Below are 26,239 nucleotides of genomic sequence, written 5' to 3'. Positions count from 1 at the left end.
CCAGCACAGCATCCCTCCATTGGCTCTGACTGGTGTCTATCTTTTCTTTTTTAAAGATTGTGAGGCCTTTGAGGACAGGAAGCCATATTTATTTATTTATTTATTTATTTATTTATTTATTTTCATCTATGTAAACTGCTTTGGGAACTTTTGTTGAAATGTGATAATAAATATTTGTTGTAATATAATAACAATAATAATTATTATTACGATAACAACAAAAATAATACAATTATCACACAAATGCACTAAGAAAATTCCTCGAGGCTTACTATGCTACAAAAATTCCCTAACAGTTGGCAACAGCTGATCGAAGAGCATATCCTTCCTGCCGGTCCATAAGATCACAGCAAGATGGCCCAAGCGATGCTGCATTCCCCAGTTGAATTCTCATGCCCGCTTATTGGTCCAGAACACGATCGAGTGTCCCACAGTCAGCCCCCTGGCTCACTGAACTGACAGACCAGGACCTGCCAAATAAAGAAAACACATGCACTAGGAATTAGGAATGTGCAAACCAATTCGATGTCAAAACAGCTTGACATCAAACCAATTTGGTTTGACAGTTAGGGGTCAAACCGAATCACCCTCTGTTCGGTCTGACCATGGACTGAACCCCCTCTCCCAGCTGTTCAGGGGGTTCATGGGCTTTTTTTTTTTTAAAAAAAAATAGTACTTACATCTGCAGGGGGCTTCTCCAAGGCCATGTGGGGGGGTCCACAGAGGTTCCCTCTCCCCCGTCAGTCTTCCTCATGCCAAAAGTCACCTGGTTCAGGTGTTCTTTGGCCCTTTCCTGGACCTTCCCCCATCATGGAAACCATTTTGGAGGCCACCATGCATGCACAATGGGCCTCTGCGTGACCAGGTCATGACTTAAAAATAAAAATGAAAAACTTTCATGAACTCCCCAAACCGAACCAAACTGGGGGTGGGGTGGATGGGGGCAAAACCAAACTGGCCAGGTCTGGTTCAGGTCTGGTTTGGACTCAGACCAAACCAGGCCAGCCAGTTTTGTGCACAGCCCGACTAGGAATCACTTCCGGACATATTGCTTGTAAACCTTAGACCACCAGTGCCCAATCCACTTAATGCCTTCGTCAGAATACTGCAGTCCAAATCAGAAAAGAATCGAGGGAAAAGGCACCTACGGGCAAACCCAAATCCTTCAGTGCCAATCCCAAAATAGCCCCAAACTGATATTGTGTAAGGGACAGAAGAGGCACCGCTGAGACGGCCCTCCCAAAGATATATAACAACACAGAACCAGCAGCCCTACACAGAGTGACAAGCTGCCATTTCCCCCACTGATCAGTTTTCAAGAATCACAGCAATATGGTTACATGCTGAGCATAAAGCAATAGATCTGCCCTTTGCACAACCCTAGATTGAGGTCCATACCTCCCACGAGGGACTGTGGACCACAACTGCACCTAATACTGCATCAGGTGATCAGTAAGCAGTTGGCCACACATCAGTCAAACCCCACTTTGCCCTAAAAGACTGAAACCACCCTGACCTTCCTAGCATAAGCTGATCTGGTACTTGGGGCCAGCGATGCCCACATTGCCCTGTGAGCCTCTACGTGCCAAGGTGCCAAAGCATCATCCTGTCCAGCTCCAGTGGAGCCCCCAGGGCTAGCTGACGAAAACACTCCTCCTGTAAATGAGAGCATGCATCCGCAATACCATTTTGTAATACCATTATGTAACATGCCTGGCAACAAACAAAATATTATTCTGCAAGCACTGCAACACAAATGCATGAACCATGACCCTCTGCGACTTGGAAGTCTGGGCATTAATAACAGGAATAGCAACCAAGTTATTACACCAGAAGTGAACCATGGAATTTGCAAGAAGAAGAAGAAGAAGAAGAAGAAGAAGAAGAAGAAGAAGAAGAAGAAGAAGAAGAAGAAGAAGAAGAAGAAGAAGAAGAAGAAGAAAAATCCACCCAAATGTGTGCTGCTACCATGACAGGGAAAAATTCCTGAAAGCTGAGGTACATCGTCAGAACCCACTCCACCCCATGAAGAGGCCAAGCCACTGCACACCAGTAGCCCCTGAAGTAAATTCCAAAGCTGACTCACCCAGCTGCATCCCAGTGTATCGGAAGCTCTCGATTGCATTCAGTGGGCCTCTGCTTGCTCTTTTCATGCTCCCTAGGTTGCTCGCCTTCTTTAGGGACCGTCTCATGCTTCTTAAACAATAGCTGGAAGACATCAACGTACTCACACTTCATATGTGTTCCTTTGTAGCCTAGAGAAGGTGATCATCTAAAGGTAGGGATACCCTACCATAAGGGTAGTTCTCCAGAGAAGGGGCACTTGACAAAACCCCAGAACTGGTGTGCATTGATCCTGCCCCTATTCCCTGGCCAGATGGACCCCCACCCTGCCAGACTTGATTGCAAGCCCCCACAAGGCAAAATGCTGCCCTGACAAGCCTGTCGGCCACTCCTGGCAACCAGGCATCCCAACTGGCAACCCAGGGAATTCTGGTAGTGATCAAACTGTTCCATGGGCCATGGAAACACCCCCAAAGGTGCCTCACTTGCACCAAGATCCACAGGTGCCCCACCCTCTGAAGGAGCAGTTGTCAGTGCTGTTGGACATCAGTCAGGTCCACTGGAGCAGGAGCGGAAGCTGCACCCTCTGCTTCCAACCTGGCAAGGTGGTCTGATAAAGATTGCATTAGTTTAGCTCTCTTAGCTGCCATGGTGTCCTGTTTGGGGTGAGACGGAACTCTAGAGATACCCCCTCCCGCATTGGGACTCCCCAGCAGATTCTACTTGGCCTCCTCCAAGGCCTCCAACTGGGCTATAGATGCACACCCAGTGCCAAGGTCCTCCTCATCCTCTGAAGAAGAGGCCAAACAGGTCACTGCCACAGCTGAACCTGCCACTCACACCTAGGTCACTGCCACAGCTGCTGCCCAACATGCCACTGCCACTGCTTCACCACTGCGAACGCCCCCCCCCCCCCCAATACCATAGAGAAGTGATAGGATACATCTGACTGGTTTGCTTCTCAAACGCAGCCAAGAGAGGCCTGGAGGTGGATGCTGAAACAGCCAAGTAGTCCCTGCTTCCCCAATGCTTTGTGCTCCATTAAATTGAGGCTGGGAGCAAGTGGCTGCATTCTTCTAAATGGCCCTGCCTGTTCACTGAGATCTTCTCCTTTGTTGTCTTCCCTCATATTCTGTGATTAGATCTGAGTAGGGCCTTCTCTGTTGTGACTCCTACACTGTGGGAGTCTACCCCTAGTAAATCAGATTGGCAACCCTCATGTATCGTTTTTGCCGTCCAGTAAAAATAGTCATATTTTATTATGGTGATTTTAAGATCTTATTATACATTGCCTTGAAGACCTAGGTGTTGGAAAGGCAGCGAAAAACTGTTAAATACATAACTAAATAGATCCAGAGCTCTGCTGCTTACTTCATGTAATGTTTTACTGAGTATTTATCATGCTTAATCAGAGAATAATGTGCAGACCTAGGACAATTGTTATAGAACAAGTATCTTCTTCTTCTTCTTCTTCTTCCAGAAACATACTTTACCAACAAGCTGTGGGGGGCAGGAAAAGCAGGAAACATTGCTGGACTCCCTCCAGAGAGGCTGGTCTCCTCTGCTTTGTATGCTCCAGGCCATTAATGGATTCTCAGTGGGATTGGCTAGGGACAAGTTTTAAAGATGGAGTAAGCTGGGCTTCATAACCATTGTCTTCCCTTGGGCCAAAAATACCTTTTATGAGGACTCACGGTATCCAGACACCCATATTGTCATTTCAGCACTGCAATAAGCTCTGTTATAATATCCTTGCATTTCAATTTTAAATCCTCTTGTCTCCATAGTTATAAGGGACGTATAATGTCAGATAACTACTACCCCCGTAACATTCTTGGGGGGAATGAGTAAAGATTGGAAGAGGTGGAATTACAGCACTTTTCATACATAATGTCTTTGAAACCCCAGATAATTTATGTGTCAGTTTTAAAGGCTGGTTGTTAAAGGCTGATTGTCAAAAGCTGCTGACTATAACAGTGCCAGGTGAGCTTCTCTGTGCTGGATTTGTAACAGGTCTAACGCAAGCAAGGTTGGAGTTGCTTTGGGTACAGCCCAAGCTCCAGGGCTTATTCTGTTCACTGGGAACACAGTGAGGTGTGGAGACTTCTCTCCCCAGCACCTTCATAGGTCTTCTGCCCCACTCTGGGGGGTTTGTTTCTGTCATGTGAAGGGGAACTTATGTGGGAAGATTGTACAGGCTTTCAGATGTGTAGAATCCTGGCACAAGTTTCCCATTAGACATGATGGCACATCTAGCCAGTATGGCAGTACTCATTTTTCACATTTGAGGGCGCTCTCAGGCTTGCACTCCCTCATTACAAAAGCTCATACGATCAAGCTGTAAGCTGCTTTTATGTCCAAAGTATACGGTCTTTGCACCAATTGATAGCAAAATGGTTTGGAAAAACAATTTTCACACCTCAGCACTGCTCCAGACGATGCAACTGCAGTGTGAGATTTGATCCAGCCTTTGAAGCAGGAAACTGCACTCTGGAAGAAGGGGGCAGGGGAGAGAGAGAGACTGACTGACATGACTGACTGACTAAACTACAGATCTAATCCCAGCATTGTAGTCAGGAACATTATTATATCTGGGGGGATAATGGGGGAATCTGTTTGTGTGATACCTATCAAATTGACTCGGTGAGGAAACAATACCACTGTAAATGTAATACTCTAGAAAATAAATTTACGCAATATTTTAAAATGTAGACAGAGGAAACCTCATTTTCCTTTCTAACACTAACTGTAGTAAGCTTTCCTGCAGTAAGGAATATGACTGATCTTTTAAAAACTGGCTGCTTAAGAAAACCTCGAGACCTGTACCATGTGGAATGAAATAGAATTTATACTTATAACGGAATGAATGCACTTGCAGTGGCTATGTATATACACAGTGCAACTGAAAATGAATTCAGTTCAACACATAATTGATCATATGAAACGAAGCTCAGAGAATTGAAGTTCAGGAATTGTCCACAGAAAGAGCAGTGCCTTCCACCCCCACAAATCCACCCACAGAAGATTTCCCAGTCAAAGATTTGTGTGGGCTGCTGCTGGATTGCTTTGATTTTCAAGTCTACTCTAAAATCTCTCAGAAAATTGTCCAAAAGGGCAGAACATCTAGAGTTGGCAGCTGTTTGCCAGGAAACCTGGTGTTCTTTTAATTGCATAAGGCATACTAAGACTTAATGATAACCTGGGCAGTCATATTCAGTAAAATGAATAACACTGTCTAGTAAATACTAGTCATTGCACTGGTGTTCTGGAAGGCAGGTAGGCTGATGGCTACAAAATGAAAAACGCTGAGAAGGAATATTATTGTTCCAGTTTTCAAGATGAAAATGGAAGCCATGTGTAAGTATGATTTTATTAGGGTTGTGTGTTTTGTTTTGTTTTCTGTTTTGTTTTTGGCCTGAATCCAAAATACCCCCATTTTGTTCTTTGTTCGAAACCAGCCAATCCGAAACACCCCAATTTTGTTCTTTGTTCGAAATTGCAAAATCTGAATCCGAAATGTTTTGGATTTTAAAAAATGCCCCCAGGGAAAAACTAGTGGGTGGGGGTGGTAATGCCCAATGGGTGGAAACTACCACCCAAATTTCAGAGGAATTGGGCAAAGGGCTGGGTTTTGGTCAATTTTTGAAGTATAGGGTTTTTCCCTTAGGGAAGAATTGAGGTTTTAGCAAAAGTATAGCTTCATGGTGGGGGGAAAGGGGTGCCCCAGAGCAGAGTAGGGTGGGTGGTAGTGCCCAGTGGGGGCAAGGAAGCTGCCAGAATAATTTAAAGGAATTGGGCAGAAGGCTGATTTTTAAAGATGTAATGGAGTTTGTGTGTCTGTAAAGTTCTTCCCCATAGGGAATGATGGACCTCCATAATTCCTGCCGCATAACTGCACTTGGGGGGCACCAGGGTGGCCCAGAGTGAGTGGTGGTGTAGACCACATAGGGTGCCAAACACCCCCATGGGTTGCTAACCCATGGGGTACTGGGTTCTGTTGTTTCTGAGATGTTTTGAGTGTAGATTCAGATTCTCTGGTAGCATATGAGAGTGGATTCATGGTTTGTCATTGAAAATCTCATATGCTACCAGAGAATCTACACTCAGAACACCTCAGAAACAACAGAACCCAGCACCCCATGGGTTAGCAACCCGTGGGGGCGGTTGGCACCCTATGTGCACTACACCACCACTCGCTCTGGCACCCCCCCCAGTGCCCCCCAGGTGGAGTTATGGGTCTGCTGAAACCTCCATTATTCCCTGGGGGGGACCTTAAAGAAGCGTAAACTTCCTACAATTCCTAAGAAATCAGCCCTTTGCCCTATTCCTTTGGAATCTGGGTTGTGGCAGGCACCCTTTGGGGCACTACCACCTGAACCACTCTTCTGCCCCTAAATCCCCCTTTCTGCCCCCAATCCACCCCAAATAACATCAACATCACACATCAACAACAGCAGAGCTTTGGGAAAAATCAGACAGATTTCCAAAGGTCATGCACATCCACATCCCCTCTGCCTGAAATGCAATTGATCTACACAGAACAGTGTGAAACAACAACAATGAAATGCACCCTGCCCCACTGGCCAATGAGGGTAAATGCACACTGCCCCACTAGCCAATGAGGATACATTTTACTCTCAAATTTCTTTAAAAGGAGTAAGGAGGCAATTGCCAGCAGATCAGCCCATGCTTTCGCTGGCCAATCTGCAAGCTGGAAGGGCTGGAAATTCAAACAGATGTCAAAACTCAAAATGGAGACTGAAGGAGAAAGACTTTCTGCGATTGCAAAATGGAGTTCCAAAACAGCTGAAACAACAAAACATTTTGTATCCGAAACAGGGACGTTTTGTTTTGGCTACAAAATTTTCTGTTTTGAGCATTGGGTGTTTTGTTTTGGCTACAAAACAGCCGAAATGGCCTGTTTTGTTCACAAAACATTTTGTATCCAAAACGAAATGCACATCCGTAGATTTTATTTTGTTTTATTTAAAAGATTTCCATTTTCCATCAAAAGCTTCCAATGAGCCTTACCCACAGCCACTTGTGGGTAACAAAGCAAAGTAACAAAGCAAACCTCTCTGATGTGAGTCACACATAGGGCTGTCATATGTAAAAGTCCGTTATGAGAAACACAGAATAGAGAATTTCAGCAGGTGCCGCTTGTCATGCAGCGGAAGGAGAAGCTGCACCTGCTGAAATTCCCTTTTTTGTGAATCTATTAAAGGTACAGGAGACCAGCCCAAGCATAGGTGTCACATCCCATTGGACAGTCATGACACCTGTCCCACTGGAGTCCATGTTCAGGGGCTAAGACAGAATGGGAAGACTCTATCCCAGTCTCTGTGATTCAGGCCACCAGGACCCCCACACACTAGCACCTTCACCACAACCCAAAGACATGGCCCTGCTTTCATCTGACAGGGAGGAGTCCCTCAAGGACTCTACCCCAAGTAGAGCTCCCCCAGAGCTGCCAGAGCCAGTGCACAGAAAACCAGGCAAGGCCCATTTAAACAAGAGAACCTTCCCCAGCTAAGAAGCAAGGCCAAGCCATTTTATCTGGGAAGCAACTTGCGGTCTTGCAGTCTTGCTTGGCCTATGCCCTTCCCATATCCCTGCATTGGCTTGGGCTGAATCAGGATAGCAGGGCAGTAATACCAGATTTCCCCTTAAAATATTGTAGTAGATCTCATAGATTATCCTGCATTTTCTATCTTTGCCCCCCGCTCACTCACAAAACCTTTAACCCTTCCACCTCACTCTGCACCTAGCCCCACTCATTCTAGTCCTTTGCTCACAGCCTGAAACAATATACGGTGGATCTGCAGAGAGGAAACTAAGATTACATCTTTTATCCCCATCCCCAACCTCCATGCATTTGTGTGTGCACACAGAGCCAAGGAATGAGTGAAGGTTGGGGGTGAGTTTAGCAGGTGTTGTCCTGCTCTGTCCTCCATGTATTCAGACAGCCATTGTATATGGAATCAGACAGCAAAAAACCATTTTAATCCCACATGTATAGTTCCTTCTCTCTCACCTCAGAACCACCATCTTTCTCACATATCTGTGTGTTCCAGTTGTTAGAGTGCTGGACTAGGACCGGGGAGACCCGAGTTCCAATCCCCCTTCAGCCATGATACTTGCTGGGTGACTCTGGGCCAGTCACTTCTCTCTCAGCCTAACCTACTTCACAGGGTTGTTGTGAGGAGAAACTCAAGTATGCAATACACTGCTCTGGGCTCCTTGGAGGAAGAGCGGGATATAAATGTAAAAGATAAATAAATTATAAATAAATATAAATATATGCACATCCACACATACTGAGAATCTAAATTACTACTTGCACCCACTGGAATCCTGAAGATCCATTTTTTCTGCCTTAAACAATGAAAGTCACAAGTCTCTGTTCTTGTGAGATACACATCCAAAAACATTTCTCTCACACATCCCTCAACATGATTCATAATAATTATTGCACTTCAACGTGTTCAAAACGTCACATGTATTATCTTTTGTTATCCTTACAACAACACTAAAAGGTAAGTTAGTATTATCTCCACATTGCAGCTTTGACTGAGAACAAACAGCTTGCCAAAGACCGCCTCTTCTGTACATACAGTATAAGTTATCTGTGGTTCCATAAAAGAATGGCGAGGCACAAAACACTTCTTCAGCACTGCCTTCATCCCCATGACTGCGCAGCAGTGTATATACCACAGTTCAGTATTTGGCTCCCTCTCTGACAAATGAGGTTATTTTTCACCTATAGATTGATAGAGCTGAATCTTATCTGTCAGCTGCTGCCATTTTTTCTTGCAGATCTTTTTGCCTGAATGTGCTCTCATTAGCCTAACAATATGTCAAAATCATAACTCCCGCCCCTCACCCTGCCAAAAAAGAAAGTGGGTGGGGGAGACCACCTGTGCAGTATCTCTGGCCTGTGCCATCTTTGCAGGTGGGATATTTGGATTTAGGTGAGATTTGGATGCTGAATGTTTTACTGTCTACATGGGATGAAAACTTGCGGGAGGGAGAAGTTGAGAGAGAGAATGGAAATACACTGCCCATTGAGATCATCAGGAGAGATTCGTCTGCAGTTGCCACTAGCTCTTCTGTTGGCTACTCAGGGATAGGCCTTCTCCATTGCTGCACAAAGGCTGTGGAATGCACTCCCTGTTGAAATAAAAGCCTCCCCATCTCTGACAACTTTTAAAAAGGCATTTGTTCACACAGGCTTTTAATTAGATACTGTTCTAATAGTTTGTTTTAATAGTTCTAACATTGTTTTCAATTTTAAATTATTGTAATGTTTTAACCTTTTTATTTAATGTAATTTGCATTGCTTTATTGTAAAACACCCAGAGATTTAAGTTTGGGGCCGTATAAAAATACGTTCAATATTATATTATATTATATTATATTATATTATATTATATTATATTATATTATATTATATTATATTATTAAATAAATATATAATTATGCATCTGGATTCTGAGTTACTTGAGATTCTCACCCATTGCAGGAGACAACCAGTAGTTTTACTCCCTGGACCAATTTATTAACCAACTGATCTGAAGTGACACATATTTGAGGAAGCTGTGGAATTATTAAGGTACAAAAGATTTTAAAATATTCAAGTTGCCAGCCCTTGTGACTCCAGAAAAGGGTATATCCCATGAAGAATTTACTACAGTCTGAATCAACAGGTGACCTGCAACAGGTCTTTCTGTAATCAGGGAGTAGGAGTTGTCCCTTGTATACCCTCTTTCCCTTCCTAAGGTTGCAATCCTAAACACATTTCCTAGGGGAAAGGCAGTAGGATTGACTTCAGAGTAAACATGCAGAGGATTGTGCTGTTGGTCTTCTGAAACTCCTTCATTATGCTGTTACCTATGTATTTTACTTCCAAAATTCTAAGTTGCTTTTGCCATCGCTGCAATCACAGTCCTCTATAAATGTATGTGCAAATAAAAGAAATACATATTTGTCATCTGCATGTCTTAACAGGACAGGAAATGTTGGAATTCTTTAACTCAGAATTTAAACTGGGCTGGATGGGGATAGACCAAATTATATCCAACCATCCTCTGTGCATTTGTTTTTCCTTCTGTGAACACTTTTATCTCTGTAATTACTTTGGAGTTCATAAATGAATTGGGAACCTGTAACAGCAAAGAAAGATATATGGTTTTTTGGCATCCTGTTCTGGTTAAGGATGTACTAAAATATCTAGGAGGGAAAGCTGAAGGAAAGGGTTTTGGAATCTGTAGCTCAAAAAATAGCTATTACAATCATTAAATTGATGTATGGAATTTCTTTTGAAAAAAGCATAGTCAGACTTTCAGATCCTGAAATATCAAGGGGACATCAGCTGGGGCAGGGGGAAAATTAAAAGAAGCATGGGGTGCTGGAATCAATCATGCCAGCAAATCAACAGCCATGTGTATGCTTTAATCCATTAATGGGGGATTTATCTGTAATCATAAAAGCAGGTTAGAGTCAGCCTGGAAGCATGTAGGTGGGAGGGGGAGGGAGAGAGAGACTGAGAGCAAGAGAGAGAGAGGGAGACAGAGAGGAAGAGAGGTAAAGAGAATAAATACACTGGTTGAATTGCTGGGAAGCTTTAGGACCAATAATTAGGGATCTCAGGAGAGCTGCTTCTCAGAATATCCTGCTTTCTTTAGAAGCAGATTGTGGCTCGGTCCTGGTGATATGTGTGTATTTTTTAAACCCTCCTTAGAGTTTGATGGGCATTCCCAGTGCTTTTGTGCATGTCTCTACAAAGCGTTGACGTGGAAAGAAGCAGCAGCAGGGGGTGGTGAAAACGGCAGCTCTTCTAAAAATACTGAGGGCATGCAGGAGTGTGAGCAGGCTGGGGAGGAGGAGGAGGGTGTGAGAGTGCCTCACATCATGTTTTCTGGATGCCAGCTGGGTGCAGTTTTGGAAATGTTCCTCCTGTGAATGGAGGCACCATGAACATTTGGGAAGTGATCCTGGCTTTCTTGATTGTGGTGCTCATCCTGGTGTCGTTGCTGTCCAATGTGCTGGTGCTGATCTGCTTTTTGTACAGCGCAGACATCCGCAAGCAAGTCCCGGGATTGTTTATCCTCAACCTGACCTTCTGCAACTTGTTGATGACTGTTTTGAACATGCCCCTGACCCTGACTGGGATCATTTACAAGAATCCACCTGGAGGAGACAAGCTCTGCTATATCGTGGGTTTTTTAGAGACTTTCTTGACCACCAACTCCATGCTAAGCATGGCAGCTCTCAGCATAGACAGGTGGATAGCTGTGGTGTTTCCTCTGAACTACCATTCCAAGATGCGCTACAAAGATGCTGCTCTCATACTGAGCTACACGTGGTTGCATTCTGTATCCTTCCCTATAGTGGCAACTTCTCTGTCTTGGGTGGGTTTTCATCACCTTTATGCCTCCTGCACCCTGTACAACAAGAGACTGGAGGACAGGACACAGTTTATGATTTTCACTGGGGTGTTTCATTCCCTCAGCTTCCTCCTCTCACTCATAGTCTTGTGTTTCACATATCTAAAAGTGCTGAAGGTGGCACGCTTTCACTGTAAAAGGATTGACGTGATAACTATGCAGACCCTTGTGCTGCTGGTGGACATCCATCCCAGGTAAGGAGAGATTTGTGTCCTTGACTGGCAAGGGCAGGCACTATGGAGGATGCCTGAGGAGAGACAAGATTAAGTTCCATATCAGACTAAATTAGTATTCATTAGTATCTCATTATTTTAAAATGCAGCCCTTGCCTATTTCTAATCTGCATGTTTATATTCCCAGTTCTCCTCATTGCTACAAAATTAATTGCTAATTATATCCTGCAAACAGTAAAAGATGTTATCCAGGGATCCTTAGAAACATTTGAGGACTGCGGTGGAATCAAAAGATTTGCATATGGATGCATTTTCCTTTTGGACTGCTTTGAATATTTTCTTATTTTCACCTAACAATGAAAAAGATTCATATCTGTTCATTAAAGTCAACCAGTAGTGTCCATGGGTATTATAGGATCTGATCAAACTGAAAATTCTGTATATCCTTTAAGACTTTGCAGTGGGAAATAATATACTGAGTGACATTCTCTCTCTCTCTCTCTCTCTCTCTCTCTCTCTCTCTCTCTCTCTCTCTCTCTCTCTGTGTTTTGGTTTGTTTGGTTTTTTGCATTTTTGAATGTCACTGTGGAGTCAATAAGTTTATTTTCCATGAAGGAAGGATGCCCAGAAAAACAATATTTCCAAAATAAACACGAGCAACCAACTAGGTACAAATGCATCCAAAATAGCATTAAGATTAAGATTCATACTGACAAGCAAAGGAGACTTGAGTTAAATGTGCTCAAGAGACCTTAAATCAACCGATATTTTCTAGGTATGGGATGGTGAGTCTAAAGACAAGGGAGGAGGGTAAAGTAAGGAATGACTAGGTGGGGAGTTATAACCAGAGGGAGGTACAAAAGGGAATGTCACAGAGAATGAGGAAGAAATATAACTAGAGTATTGATGAGTTAGACGGTTTAGAAATTAGATGTGAGCGGATTTGACAGGGGGAAAGTGGTCTGACTTAGCTAGAGTCAATTTTGCTGAATGGGTAGGGGTAATAAAAGGAAAACCAGAGAGTTCATTTAGACTAAGAGTTGGTATAGAGAAGTGACAAGGAGCCATATCTGGGGGAGAAAAGGTGTGGATGTGTAGACCTATGACAAAGAATCTCACTGGAGAAAGTAGATCTAAGTAGAATTTGAGTCCCAACTGGGCTGCTATTATCTACTTTGTGTGTAGCTAGATGATGTGGTCTTGATGGATTGATGTGGTCTTGTGGATTGTCACATCTAATAAGACTGAGTTCACTGTGATCATTTAGATCACCAGCAAAAACAAAAAAACAAAACAAAACAAAAACCCAACTGCTAAGAATTACTATAGCATAATAAGAGTAGTAAAAGAATCAGTATGGTTTCAAGAGGGAGATGGTAGACAGTTGGGTGAGAAGGGACAATTTATGAATTTAGCATTTATTTAGATTTATATGTTTAAAGCACTTCAGAGTCCTTGGTGTAATCCTTACACTAACCCTATAAAGTAGGGAAGCATAATAACCCCAGCCCCCTGTATGAGAAAGTAGCTTGCTACCAAGTGAGTCCGTGATAGGGGTGGGATTCAAATTGGGAACCTCCTGATCTGTGGGTCAAGATGGATCAAAGGATCTAATAAGTTAAGGTGAAGATCTGACAAGTATTTAGTATGAAGGGATGGATGAACCAACGAGCTAAAGCCGGCTCAGGTTGAGGGATCGACCAGGCCCGGTTTGGCTCAAGGTCAAGCTAAACCCACCAGGCTGGTTCTGTGCCATCTACATTAAAATTTGTTTTTAAAATGGACTTGCCAGAACCTAGGCCTTCAGCGGCCTGGGGTGTGTGTGTGCTGCTGTGGCAGTGGGAGGCCTCTGGCGGTTCACCTCCCTGCACCAGTCTCCCCCCCAGTCTCCTACGGGCTGGTTCGGCCTTCCCATCTGGCCTGTAGGTGACTGAGGGGAAGCTGTCAGGGGGAGGGGAACCACCAGAGACAGCCCTCACCACAACCACAGCAGCACCCCCCCCCACGAGGCCACTGAAGCCCTTAGCAGCTGGAAGAACACCTTTAACAAACAAAGTTTAACATAGATGTCACCTCCAAACTGGGCACAAACCAGTTTAAATTTGAACTGAACCAGGCCCCTCATTCAGGGGTGCCAAAACCAAGCGTGCCCTGTCCAGTTGGAGTCTGGTTCGGACTCGAACTGAACTGGGCAAATTGGTTCTGTGCACATCCCTATTAGTATGTTTGCCAGTTGGTATTTGGTATTGGTTGGTTGTGGACAGGAATAAGATAATAGAATGAAGTCTGACAATGAAAGGCATATGTTAATGGGAAAGGTCTAACTTCAAAGTGTTAACAGTGTTAGATGTTTTGGGGCAGTCAAAGATGAGAATTTTAATCTTCAAGGTATCACATCAGTAGTATTAAAATGTTCAACATAAGTCATGCCTGAAGTTAATTTCATGACCTCTACATTCATCAGCCCAAATGATGATGATAAAGTGGTGTGGTTATCCATTATGATAACTTCTATATCAGTGTTCTTCATTGTAAATCCTGGAGCCCAGTGGTGACCCCCATCAATCCTAAGTGCTGCTTCCTGACTAATCGCTTATTTGGCCTGTCTGAAGTTTCAGCCAAACCTGAATCGCCCACATGGGCCCACTAGCGCCATATAAAGACAACCATTCTCACCGTGCAGTGCTGTGCTTTGCTCAGCATAGGGGGCTCCTTTAAGGGAAACGGGGTCCTCTTGAGCCACGGCACCGTCTTGGAAGGTGGGCACAGAGTGCTGGGAAGTGTAGCCCTTCCTAATGCTCTCCTCCTAGAGCTCTTAAGAAAGGGATCTGTCTCTCTTAAAAGCCCTTTCTAGCACTCAGAAAAATACAGTACTATGCAGAGGTCAGTACAGTGGGAAATGGCTCTCACTTTGAAGGATTTTTGCCCAAGTGGCCCCTGCCTGAAAAGCAGTAAAGATCACTATTCTGTAGGAACACTTCACAGAATCAACATGTGGGACCAGCTACATGACATACAAAAGTCTTACCAGTTGCATGACAAATGAAAGTACCCTTAGATTATCAGCAGAAGGAAGGAAGGACATATTATTTAGAGATGGTTTAGGTGGTGAGCTGAAAGGATGAGATATGGACAGAAATTACTTTCTTTTAGTGAAGTATCCAACTGCATATCTTGGTCAGCACCTGACATCAGCAGTTGCTTTCCCAGACAGCATGCTTTACCACAGGTATAAAGCGAGGCTTTACTGTAAGTTCAAAGCCCCCCGCCAAAAAAAGATGCAAAAAATGGATTTTTTAATCCTGGATATAAACCAGGCCACACTCTAATGAGTGATGAAAAACCCAAATTATGTATGAAGTGCTCCTTGATAGCTTGCAGGGACTTTGAGGGTAAATTTGGCCTATATGCGAATGTACACCTCCATTCTGGACAAGATGCAAACTAAAAGCCAGGTGTGAAAAACTTCCAGGAGTTTTCTGAGCGTTTTCCTTGCAACCAGTTAGGATCCACATTTCAGTTTGATGAAAAACCAGTTTCACCACACTAGTTTTTTTTTTCCCCTAGTACCATCAAAAGGAATCATGTGTCTGTCCTCCTAAGACTCGGCTTAGGTTAACTTTTTATGTTTATGTTATCTTGTTATGTTTATACATAGATGTGCAAATGAGTTAAGTAATGTGGAAAAACTATCTCGTGTTTTTTTCCAGTTGGCATTAGATATTTTTCACATAAGTTTCTAGTCAGCTTCTGGTATTCATGTGCGTACGTTTTTGGTGACAAATAAGGCTTTCCTTTCATTGTATATGGGTCTGTTGTCTGCCCAACGGAAACATGTACTAGAGGTACAATAATCAACAGTATCTGATATATTTCATTTACTTGAAAATTACCAGGTACATTAGGTAGATGTCACAAAGTTGCAATGCAAATATAGGGAGACTCCATCTTTGTAGATGAGTCTACCTATCTGACGCTTTAGGTGATCTGTGATTGATCTCTGTCAAGATGGCAAAAAGATATGGAAAACGGGTCACTGAAAAACTAAACCCTAAAGTACTTTCCTTGCATCAATTTCCTAACCGTTCTTTTATAAATAAATAAAATAAAATTTATAGGGATGTCGTGAATCTATTTGAGAAGTGTAGCATTCAGTTGAGAGTGTGTGACTTCCAAAAATCATGGGTTAATTGAAAATATCATTCATTTTATATTCCTCTCATGTAATAAAATATGCCATACTAATATATAGACTATATCGCTATAAAAGTCCTTAAGTGGTAATTATAATCTTGCTGTAATACCACACTCCCTGTATGCCACATAATAAGATAAGCCGTAAATACTTCTTGAGTGTAATTTTTATAACAGAAACACTGATTGAATTTGCACAGTTGGAATAAACAATGCTATGCTAAATGACAGGAAAGATAACTTTTTCTGAATATGTTGTACATCACACTGTATAGTCATTATGAGCCTTATATCAATGTATAATAGAACTATGCAGCAAGGCAGTTGAGCAGATTAAATAGAGAGTTGTCTTAAAGTAGCTAAAAAGCATTTAAAATTGAATGATCAAAAATGAGTAATACTGTAGTGATACTACAATGAGGTATGTGGAAGGATGAAGGCTTCTCCAGCCTCTGATGGTATTTTCAAGATGTCTCTCCTGCTGATTGGTCTTCATTGCAGAGGGAAATGAGAAATCTAACCCCTTTGAACTCCTTTTGCAAACTTAGATCTCTCCAACATGTGGCACAGGGCATTCCAGCTCCATAGCATCACCCGTCAAACATGTGTATCACCATGGCCTTCCTCAGATACGGCATAGAGTCCGTATCTTTGATGTTCACACTAGGGATAGGCAGGCCATGTTCTCTGAGCGTATGGTTCTGTAGCCCCCCCCCCACACACACACACACACCCAGGTACATTAGGTAGATGTCACAAAGTTGCAATGCAAATATAGGGAGACTCCATCTTTGTAGATGAGTCTACCTATCTGACGCTTTAGAGTCAGATAAAGGTTCTGTTTCTGCATCTCTAATTCAAAGCAGTGAGGTCTAAAACAGAGCTGATTGACAAATCTAGTCTTTCAAGTTTGATGTTGGCATAAATCTCACTGAAAATAGTAGAGTTTTCACCAGGAGCAGCCGGTGAGGGTAATGCTGCGGGGTGGGCTGGAGAGGCACCTTTAAGGAGATAATAAGCAGGTGCTTACCATCATCTAAGCAGCATCTACAAGCTGCATCAGTCCACCTGCAATCCTGTACAGGGCAATGGCACTCTGCCCAGCATCCAATGGGGCCACGGTGTAGCCCTAGTTTCTGCACTTGTGTGGAGCCCCCACACAACCACATGGGATTGCGGTTGGAGCAACGCAGCTTGCAGGTGCTACTTACACGATGGTAAGCACCTGCTTATTACCTTCTTAAAGGTGCGTCTCGCTGCCCCCCGCCCAGCCCCCGGCACTGCCCTCACCAGCCAGTCCTGGTTTTTACTGGCATCATATTGCACTGAATTGGTAGGTCTCTTACGTACGTTTTCATTCTTTGCTGTAAGAGATGTGATAACAAAGTGTCTAGATAGTTCTGAATATTAAAATTGGTGAATTACAGAATTATTTCTTGTTTACACAGTCAGACAGGTGTTATTGACTGGTTTGTTTTATCCAGACATTGAGTCCTTCCCAAGGACATCATCATCATCATCATCATCATTACATTTATATTCTGCTCTTCCTCCAAGGAGCCCAGAACCGTGTACTACATACTTGTGTATGAATGAATGAGAATAAGATTTGGCAAATGGCATTTTGCAGTAGAGTACAGTCTTAGTCATCCAAATGATTTGGGAAGCATTCAATATGAGTATCTGAAGTTTGTCTACATGGCAATATTGACTCTCTCTCTCTCTCTCTCACACACACACACACACACACACACACACACACACTGCTATATAATAATTCTATAAGGGGTGTACCATGAATTCATATACGCAAATAATTTTGTTACTCTGTTTTCCCAGAAAAGGAAACAAAAGAATAGGATGAAGCTATACCAAATTTGCAGTTGAGTAGTATACTGATATCCAGACCAGTGACTGACATCCAGACTGATGTTGCATGCTTCCTGAATAATGTTTCATGTGTGCAATGGGAGAGGCATAATTTTTCCCAATTGCCCCTTTCCTCAGCCCTCTGTGCTTCCCGGAAATATGTCTTTTTGGATTGTGGGACCCTCAGGAGCATATTTTCAGGGGGCAAAGAGGGCTGCTGAATATGCTCCTGAAGAAGAGTTGGCAAAAACCATCCCTCACCTGTTGCATTTGGAAAATATTATTAGGCACACACATTAGTTGGATGTTGGCCAGTGTTAATATTTTGTTCACCTAGCTTTCAATTCAGCTAAAACATCTGCTGCATTCTCTTGGAAATCATGGATTTGTATCTTTACACCAGACAAAGACTCTTTGCATGAACAGCAACTGAGGAAAGAGCCAATGTATCTGCTGGTGGCACAATTTGAGACTCAGTACTACTAAGATCAATACAATGGTTGACATCCTAAAGAAGCGTGCGTGCTTTGGGTCTGTGGGCATACAGCATAGGGATGTGCATGGAGCCAGTTTGACAAGTTCGGTTCAAATCCAGACCAGATTCGAACCAGCCCAACCCTGTTGAACTGGCTCACGGACCGACTCTGGGATACTTGTGAAGGGAAATCCTTGAGGATTCCCCCCTTTTAAGTAAAGGGGTTCCTAAACCTCCCTAAAGGTTGTGGGGTTAGTGAGAGAAAGTGTCATCTGTACCTTTAGAGAAGGCCACAGGATAGGTGGCATAGGCAGCAAGGTGGTGGTGAAGCATCAGAGGCAGTGGGAGGCGGCGGCGGTTCCTTCAAGTCCCCTGCTTGAAGGAGCCCGCCGAAGCGAGCTGGCTCACATATCCCTAATGCACCGCTAGCCAACATTGCTTTCATGGGGCCTCTAGCGTGCGCACTGTTGCAGAAGGTCTGAAACTACTTTGTAAGATTTGAAACACATCACTGAGAGTCAGCAACCCGTTTCCAATCTTAAAGAGTGGTTCTAGAGTGTGGAGAGCACTCCAAATTCTACACTTTCCCCTGCAATAGTGCACATGCTCCACTACCCAGGGTGTTGTGAAGAGGCTATACTGTTGCCTGCCCACAAGGCCTCAATGCATGTATGCCGCATGAGGATGTGAGCCAGCATTTTAATGTAAATTGTAGAATACAGATAAAACATGTATCATATGTACTTAAACAAGAGTATCTGAAGCAGACATGTCCAAAGGAAGGAAAAATCAGGATAATATATGGGGGGAGAGGAATTGGGGAAAAGACAATGAAAGGTGGGGAGGAAGGAAAATGCAGCACATTTTGGTTTAACTGCTGATTAAATAGTCCTATTAATTTCAACTGTAGTCCCATAGATTTCAACTACTAATTGCAGTTGGATTGCACTTGGAATGTGTGGTTTTTGTCAAACCATTTTTACATAAATAAGCTTTCCCTTTCAAATAGATTTCCTATTTTTGTGGCACATTAGAATCATCTCTGATTTCTTCTGTTTTAAAAAAGTATCTTTGTATTTCTTTTATTTCCTCATTTCCTTCCACCTAGCTCCATCCAGCAAATCAAACCTATTTCTCAAGTTGTGCTTTGTTGTAAACATGTTGTTTAAAGAAGCTTGTTGCCGAGATGGTGGTGATGGGGGAGATGATGGAAACATCCTGCAACCAAACAGCTTCTATGGTCTTATCTCATGGAAAACCCAATACACCCAAGTATTCTCTCCAGATCCAGCAGTGTGTATGCAGCCTTCTGCTGTACCTGTTGTTTCACTGAAATGAGACTCTGTGTTTTTTATCCCCTCTACCTTTCTTCAAAGATTGGAGTGCATATATGTTCTGCAGTAAAATATGAGACAGAAATAACCCCATTCACAAGTGATATTATGTGATATCAGTTGTTTTGGGGATGGATCATATACTTTGAGATTGTGCACACAACTTCGCTGGAGAGGGCAGGTGAGCTGTGAGGAAGGCAGACAAACCATTGCCGTCCTGCAGCTGCAGTGGAGGGAGATACTGGCAGTGGGAGGATTTCTCCCCTCCCACATCCCAGAGTGCCCTGGAGCACAAGCATTTCATGCACGGTGCAGCTGCTCCTTCCCCCTGGCTTGCTACCATAAACAGCGGTGGCCCAGGGGGGACCCATTTAACCTGATGGCAGTTGCCCAGACCATAGGTTCCCTTAACCTCAGCTAAAAGCCAAATTAAAAACTCGGACTTGGCACTAGTGCTGGGGTCGGGGTCGGGGTCGATCCTGGCTCCTCACACACACAGCCTAACCCATGCTGGGCTTCCCTATACTTGGTTAAGCTGTGCTTGTGAATACCCTTATTGGGAAGCCCAGTTGGTTTGACAACGGGTAATTCTGTTTTAATGGTCATAAGATTGATGTGCTGCACGAATTTGAATAATAGTGAAAATATAATTTGAATATTTGGATAAAGTAGCTATGGAAATATATAGTTACTCACGTTATACTTGTTAATATTTAATTTTTATAAGCAATACCCTAGCCTAATAGCAAAATGTTTCTGCTTCTTGGTACTTGTGATGGTGTGGATTTTCAGGGATGTATTATTAAGGGGCTCCCATAGGCCCCCTAGCTCAGGAAAAAGTCATACATGTATTTTCCATTGTGGGTGGATGCCAACACGCCATGCGCAATCAGCAGTGAATACCTCTGAGATATATTCAATGAATACCTATGTAAAAGCTGACAACATAACAGTTACTAGCTATATATAAGCCACGGAAGCACATGTTCTCTTCAACACTCCTGTGTACAATGAGTGAAAACAGGTTATGTTGAATACAGGTACAGAAGTATACTACCTACCTCCGTTTTAATTATGTCACACGCATGCCTTTCTTTGCAATGTTACCTCATTCCAGCATTCACATGTTATGCTGGTAAGGGATGGGCAGGCTGGGGGGGCAATCAGCTTAATGCAACCATTCTAAATAAGAGAGAAACATTCAAAAGAGAAAATGCTTTTTAATAGGTATTTAGTGTAATCAAGTAACAGGCATTTGGTGTCATTGATGTGAATAAAGCTTACACTTTTGAAGCCTACATGTGAGTCATAGCCCCACATTCCTGGGACAGGCAAAAATAGTGTTAAGCACCATAATAAAATTTTATTTTTATGAGCTTGTAATGCAAGTAGAATGGCAACTACTGGTAGATATGGCTAGGTGAACTAGTAATTGTTTGAACTGATTCATTTTTAGGCTGGAGACATTATTAACATATTTAAGTGTAATGGAACTGGTTTAAACAGTCAATATTTTCCTCTCAAAAAATTATTTTCAAAGTACAAAATATGTGTGTGGAGCTTATGGCTTGTGGGAGGGATAAAACTGCCCAGTGTCCCTTCCCATACGTGTTCCACGTAGCTTTCACTGAGCCCCATGAGATCTCAGCAGGGCTCAGAAGATGGAGCAGGAGTGAGAGGTTACTGTCACCTGTCTCCCCCGTCTCCCCTACTCTGCAGAACTGGCCTTGTTGCTCTTGCCCTTGTCTCTCTTTCCTTACCTCTCCTGGAGCCTCCACAGTTCAGGCCTCCTCTGTAGCCTCTGTGGCCATCTTATCATCAGCCCCCCAATCTCAGCAAGCCTCTCAAGACTTCAGGGTCCCGTCTTGCAGAATCTCAGAATCCCACAAGAGCTTGGAGTCTTGCAAGATCCCAGAGTCCCACGAGACCTCCACTTGCTCTCCTGACGCTCATCTCTCTCTCAGCATGTCGAGCAACTACACAGCATGTGCCCAGCTACCTTTCCTGGCCATACCTTCCCTTGCCTCCAGGTGAGCCTTGGACTCTCATTGTAATGGAGGCTGTCACAGGTGCCTGACACACCCCACCCCATGTTCCATGACAGTTCAGGAGATCATTCTGGCCCTCATACAACTGAGAGAAATAACCAGCGTTGGCGTGTAACGTACCCTTTCTGTAAATTCAAAAGGCAATAAAGAGATGAGCCACTGCATCATTCTGGCATTATGGTCCTTGGTGCAGTGCAGCCATTGAAGAGGGGTGTGATCTGTAACTAACATAAAGGAGTGACTCTCTAAATAGTAATGGAGTGATAATAAAGCCCATCTTATGGCCAAGGCTTCTTTCTCTATGGTGAAATATCGGCTGAAGCATATGACTTATGTGCATGACTGGCTTTTCTTGGCCCAAATTCAGCTGAGGCAAAATGGCTCCGAGGCCAGTGTCTGATGCATCCATCTGTGAAATAAAAGGTCTATGGTAGTCCACACTATACAAGGCAGGAGTCCATAAGAGGGCAGTTTGTAGAGCTTGAAAGGTGCATTCCTGTATCATTGTCCATTTAAGGACTGTTGGTTCCGTATTTTTTCACAGCTCTGAGAAGGGGCTGGTTAGACTGGTGTAAAAGTCAAGATAAAGTGTGCTGTCGAGTCAGTGCCAGCTCCTGGCGACCACAGAGCCCTGTGGTTGTCTTTGGTAGAATACAGGGGATGAATCGACTGTAATAGCTAGTTAGACCCAAAAAGCGCCTGAGTAGTTTTTTAGTTTTGAGATGGGATGGATCTTGGATTACCTCTAATTTGGTCTGTAGGGGGTTGACCATCAGCTGGGCTGCTTAAATGCTTCCCCACAATCTCAGCAAGTCTCACAAAACTACAAGATTTTGGAGTTCTCCAAGATCCCAGAGTCCCACAAGACCTCTACTTGCTCTCCCAATGCTCATCTCTCCCCCTCTCTCAGCAAGCTGAGTGGATGTGAGGCATGCACCCAGCTACTTTGCCTCTCCATACCCTCCCTTGCCTCCAAGTGAGCCTTGGCCTCTCATTGCCATGGTCGGAAACATCCCACTGCCTGGCAATGTGTTTAGACCACTTACACCACACTTATTTCATCTGTCCCCATCCGTAGAATCCTTGCAAGTGAACCACCTGCAAGGGCTTGGAAATCTAATTGATTTTGGGGGTGATGTTTGCTATTTATTGCCAAAACATTGCATCAGTGGAGTTTGAGTAGAGCAGAAGAAAGACTTGTCAGCCATAATAAGATTACATGTTCTAGCCAATCCAAGCACAGAACACTGACACTAATTGCAGTGTCTTCTAACTTTCTTCTTGAACTAATTTCATTTGTCTGAATTTTCAGTGTGCTGCTGTTAACCAAGTGACCCAACCTGACACATTCTCTGTTGTATTCTGTCCTAATTATTTTAGCCTGAAAACAATCTGGGCAGATATCGATGATTCATTTTATTGCTTCTAGTTATGCCAGAACATTAGCCCAATATATGATGATTATCTATATCTATGCTAGGCCTTAAAAGAAAACTATATGTGCCTCTACATTTATCTCATTTACACAGCATGAAGTTAAAGGGTATGTAACAAAATAGATTTTGTAAAGCTAGCTATTGTAGAGTGCATGACTGACTTAGAGTTGAATGCTTTTGCATAATGTCCTTTATTGTTTGAAGCATTTTTGTCATAGTAGGCAATCAGCATTATAACTTACAATTTAAACAAACAAGAAAGGCGGTTTCCAGTTCACTCCAAAAAGCTTTGTTAATTAGGGAAATAATGAGTTAAATTATGTGTGGCACTAAAATGGTATTGGGAATATAAGCCATAACTTATCTGTGCTTCTTCCCACAGCGAATGCATTGTAAAGTGCTATCAATCATATGGATGCTCTTGTTTTATTTGGAGGAGTAAGATATTGGCTCTGTAATGACAAAGGCACATATAATTGTCCACAATCTGCCTGAAATCCTTTTTTCTCTCATTATTAAAGACATTATTATAGACTTTTCTCTCATTATTAAAACCAAGATCAAATTTTAGTAGGAGCAGCACACAGGTAACAATCCATTATAACATCACACCTAGAGGTATGAGTTTGTATGTGTGACAATTTGAATTTAAAGAGTAGTTCTATTTAAGCACATTTAAATGTCAAAGGCATCCTGAACTAAAAGGCTTGGTTCTCACTAGCTCCTTTTCTAGTCTGTGTGCAGAAATAGCACTGATTTTAGCCTAGTGTTTTATCTCATAGCTATTTTAGGAACCTAATGGATTTTCACATGGCTGAAAAACAAACCAGAATTGGCTCAACTCTAGACCACCTCAGGCCATTTTCATGCCATGTGTATTCAGTATTTCTACACCAAGTGCAGCAATCTTAGAGATGCCTTGCAATTTTTCAAGGTGTGTTTGCTCTGTGAGTCTGTAGAGTTCTGTAAAATGGGGCGGTGGGTGGGGAGTCATTAAGGTTGTGCGCACATGACAAAATGAGCAGGCAGGATGGACGGTTTGGAGGGGCAGGCTCCTGTTTTTTCCTGGTGAGTTTGCTTTGTGAGTCTGTAGAGTTCTGTAAAGTGGGGAGGGGGTGGGGAGTCATTAAGGTTGTGCGCACATGACCAAATGAGCCAGTGGGTTGGAGGGTTGTGGGGGCAGGCTCCTGCCTGCCTTCCCAGACACAAGCGATTTTGCTCTCAACTCTGCTGCTTACCAGACACAGTGCCACAGTGGGCCATGGAGAGTTATCCCCTCCTTTTAAATGTGGTGATTCTCTTTATTTAGCAGGGGGAGAGCAACTGGCCCTATCCACCACCAGCACAGTACTTTCAGTGACTGTTGCTGGTGTCTATCTTATGTTTCTTTTTGGATGGTAAGCCCTTTGGGGGCAGGAATCCATCTAATTCATTTGTTATGTCCCTGTGTAAACCATTTTAGAAACTTTTGTTGAAAAGCAGCATATAAATATTTGTTGTTGTAGATTTGGTACTTGTGACTGCCACCAAGCAGCTGTCAAAGTGTGCCCCCTTCCAGCCCATCCACCCATGTGGACATATACACCCTTGCTTGTGCCCCAAAACAGCAACCCCGCTTTCCTGTGGTTGCTGGAGATTGGGGCTCCACTCTCCCATTTTTCTCTGAAGCAGCAGATATGCATATGGTGCAATGCTGGCCTGAACCTGGGAATTTTGATTGGGGGTAAAGATCCACCCCTGTACCTGGTGTTTCCCCTGTCCATACTTGCAGCTAGCTCTGACACATGGAGTGTCACAATCTTCTTTGGGTCCGTTCAAGGCTTCCCAGGGGAGAAGGGGGTTGCAGTACAAAAATTCTCTCTTTAACCAGAGAGAGTGGGAGCCCCACACAAGGAGGGCCCCCTTTGTTGAGATAGCTCAACTCATGAGTGTGCAGTCAGAACACCGAGGGTGTCTAACCCAATGGTCCTCCTCAATAGACTGGCTCTCTCATGAGAATACTAGTCCACCGGCAGGCAACTGCCAGGGGAGCAGGAGTGTGGTTTGGTTTGCATGGAGTCCATTGCCAGGGTGAGCCCTCACAAAAGCATCTCAGGTCATGGTGGGACAGACCCCCCTCCCCAGGATCCTTTGCCCTCCTTCATATGCATATCCTAGGAAGTCATCATGTTCCCTTCCTTTTCCTGAGCAACAGGGAAATAGTGCACCACAAATTACTCCCCCCTGAAAGCATGTTTGTGCAGGGCAGCCTTATTGCAGGGCTCTTTGGAGGCAGGCAGTGCAATCGCTGCCAGAAGAAGTGCTGGCTTAAATGCCCTTTCCATGCCAAGGTTAGGCAGACTGTTCCAAAAAGGCATGATCATGCTCAGCATGCCCCCCTTCAATCACAGGTATGCTTGTGACATGCTGATGCTTTACCCACAGTCTGGCGATGTGAGCACTACAGAGCTTGCTGGGATGTGGCCTCAGTTATCAAAGAAAGAGGGGCTCTTCTCTTCTGAAACCAGAGGTTACCGGACTGCAGTTGGACTGACATCTGTGATGCAATTTACAGTTTAAATTTGAAACCGCGGGTTCGTCAACCTCCAGTTTCATGTAACATGTGAATGCAGCCAGAATGTTCTGAAGTAGAAAGTGCAGCACAGCTAGATGGGTGACTGCCCCACACTAGTGTTTGTGATCGCTCCATTTCTATCTGCTTTAGGAATAGGTAGATCCAGCACTTGAGAGGTAAGGACCTCACAATCAGTGACTCACATTCAGAGCAACAAACTACTTGTGGAAGGACTACCAGCAGAGGTGGAGTGGAGTGGGGACATGCAGGGATGGAGTGCTGGTACTTCTTGGCTTCTCTGGCTGTTAGGGTGGGCACGGCCATGGGGGCTGCCATGGAGAGCGCCTGCACTTCTAAATTTACAACTACATCACTGACTGCAAGCTAACACAAACCTGTTGCACTAGCTAGTAGCATTATGTCAGATTTGTGTTGCGCTACCACAATGGCAAGCCTCATTTATTTCAATGGTATCTTTGTGCAATCTTGCTATAGCATAATAGTGCTCTTGCACAATCACAGCTTTTAGTGCAACAGAGATAACTTCCTGTGCTACTGCAAATGTGCTTGTTCCACAAGTGGTACACTTCATTGCCCTTACATTGCCCTGGATTTTTTATTTCCATATCCCTTCTGAGAATTCCCC

The 26,239-nt window shown here is 43.6% G+C and overlaps 1 protein-coding gene across 1 annotated transcript in view; it reads left to right on the top strand.

The window, feature by feature from the left end:
* The first annotated feature begins 10,681 nt into the window (after positions 1 to 10,681).
* The window catches only part of GPR26 (G protein-coupled receptor 26), a 35,009-nt gene continuing 19,451 nt past the window's right edge, over positions 10,682 to 26,239 (top strand). Inside the window, exon 1 of the mRNA XM_053308490.1 lies at positions 10,682 to 11,704. Coding sequence (XP_053164465.1) covers positions 10,986 to 11,704 — 719 coding nt within the window. The 5' untranslated portion in view covers positions 10,682 to 10,985. The remainder of the gene's footprint in view (positions 11,705 to 26,239) is intronic.

This window comes from Hemicordylus capensis, chromosome 3 (assembly GCF_027244095.1).
Source record: "Hemicordylus capensis ecotype Gifberg chromosome 3, rHemCap1.1.pri, whole genome shotgun sequence".
Taxonomy (NCBI): domain Eukaryota; kingdom Metazoa; phylum Chordata; class Lepidosauria; order Squamata; family Cordylidae; genus Hemicordylus; species Hemicordylus capensis.
The sequence above is the reverse complement of the archived record's forward strand: the minus strand, read 5'-3'. Positions and strand labels throughout refer to the sequence as shown.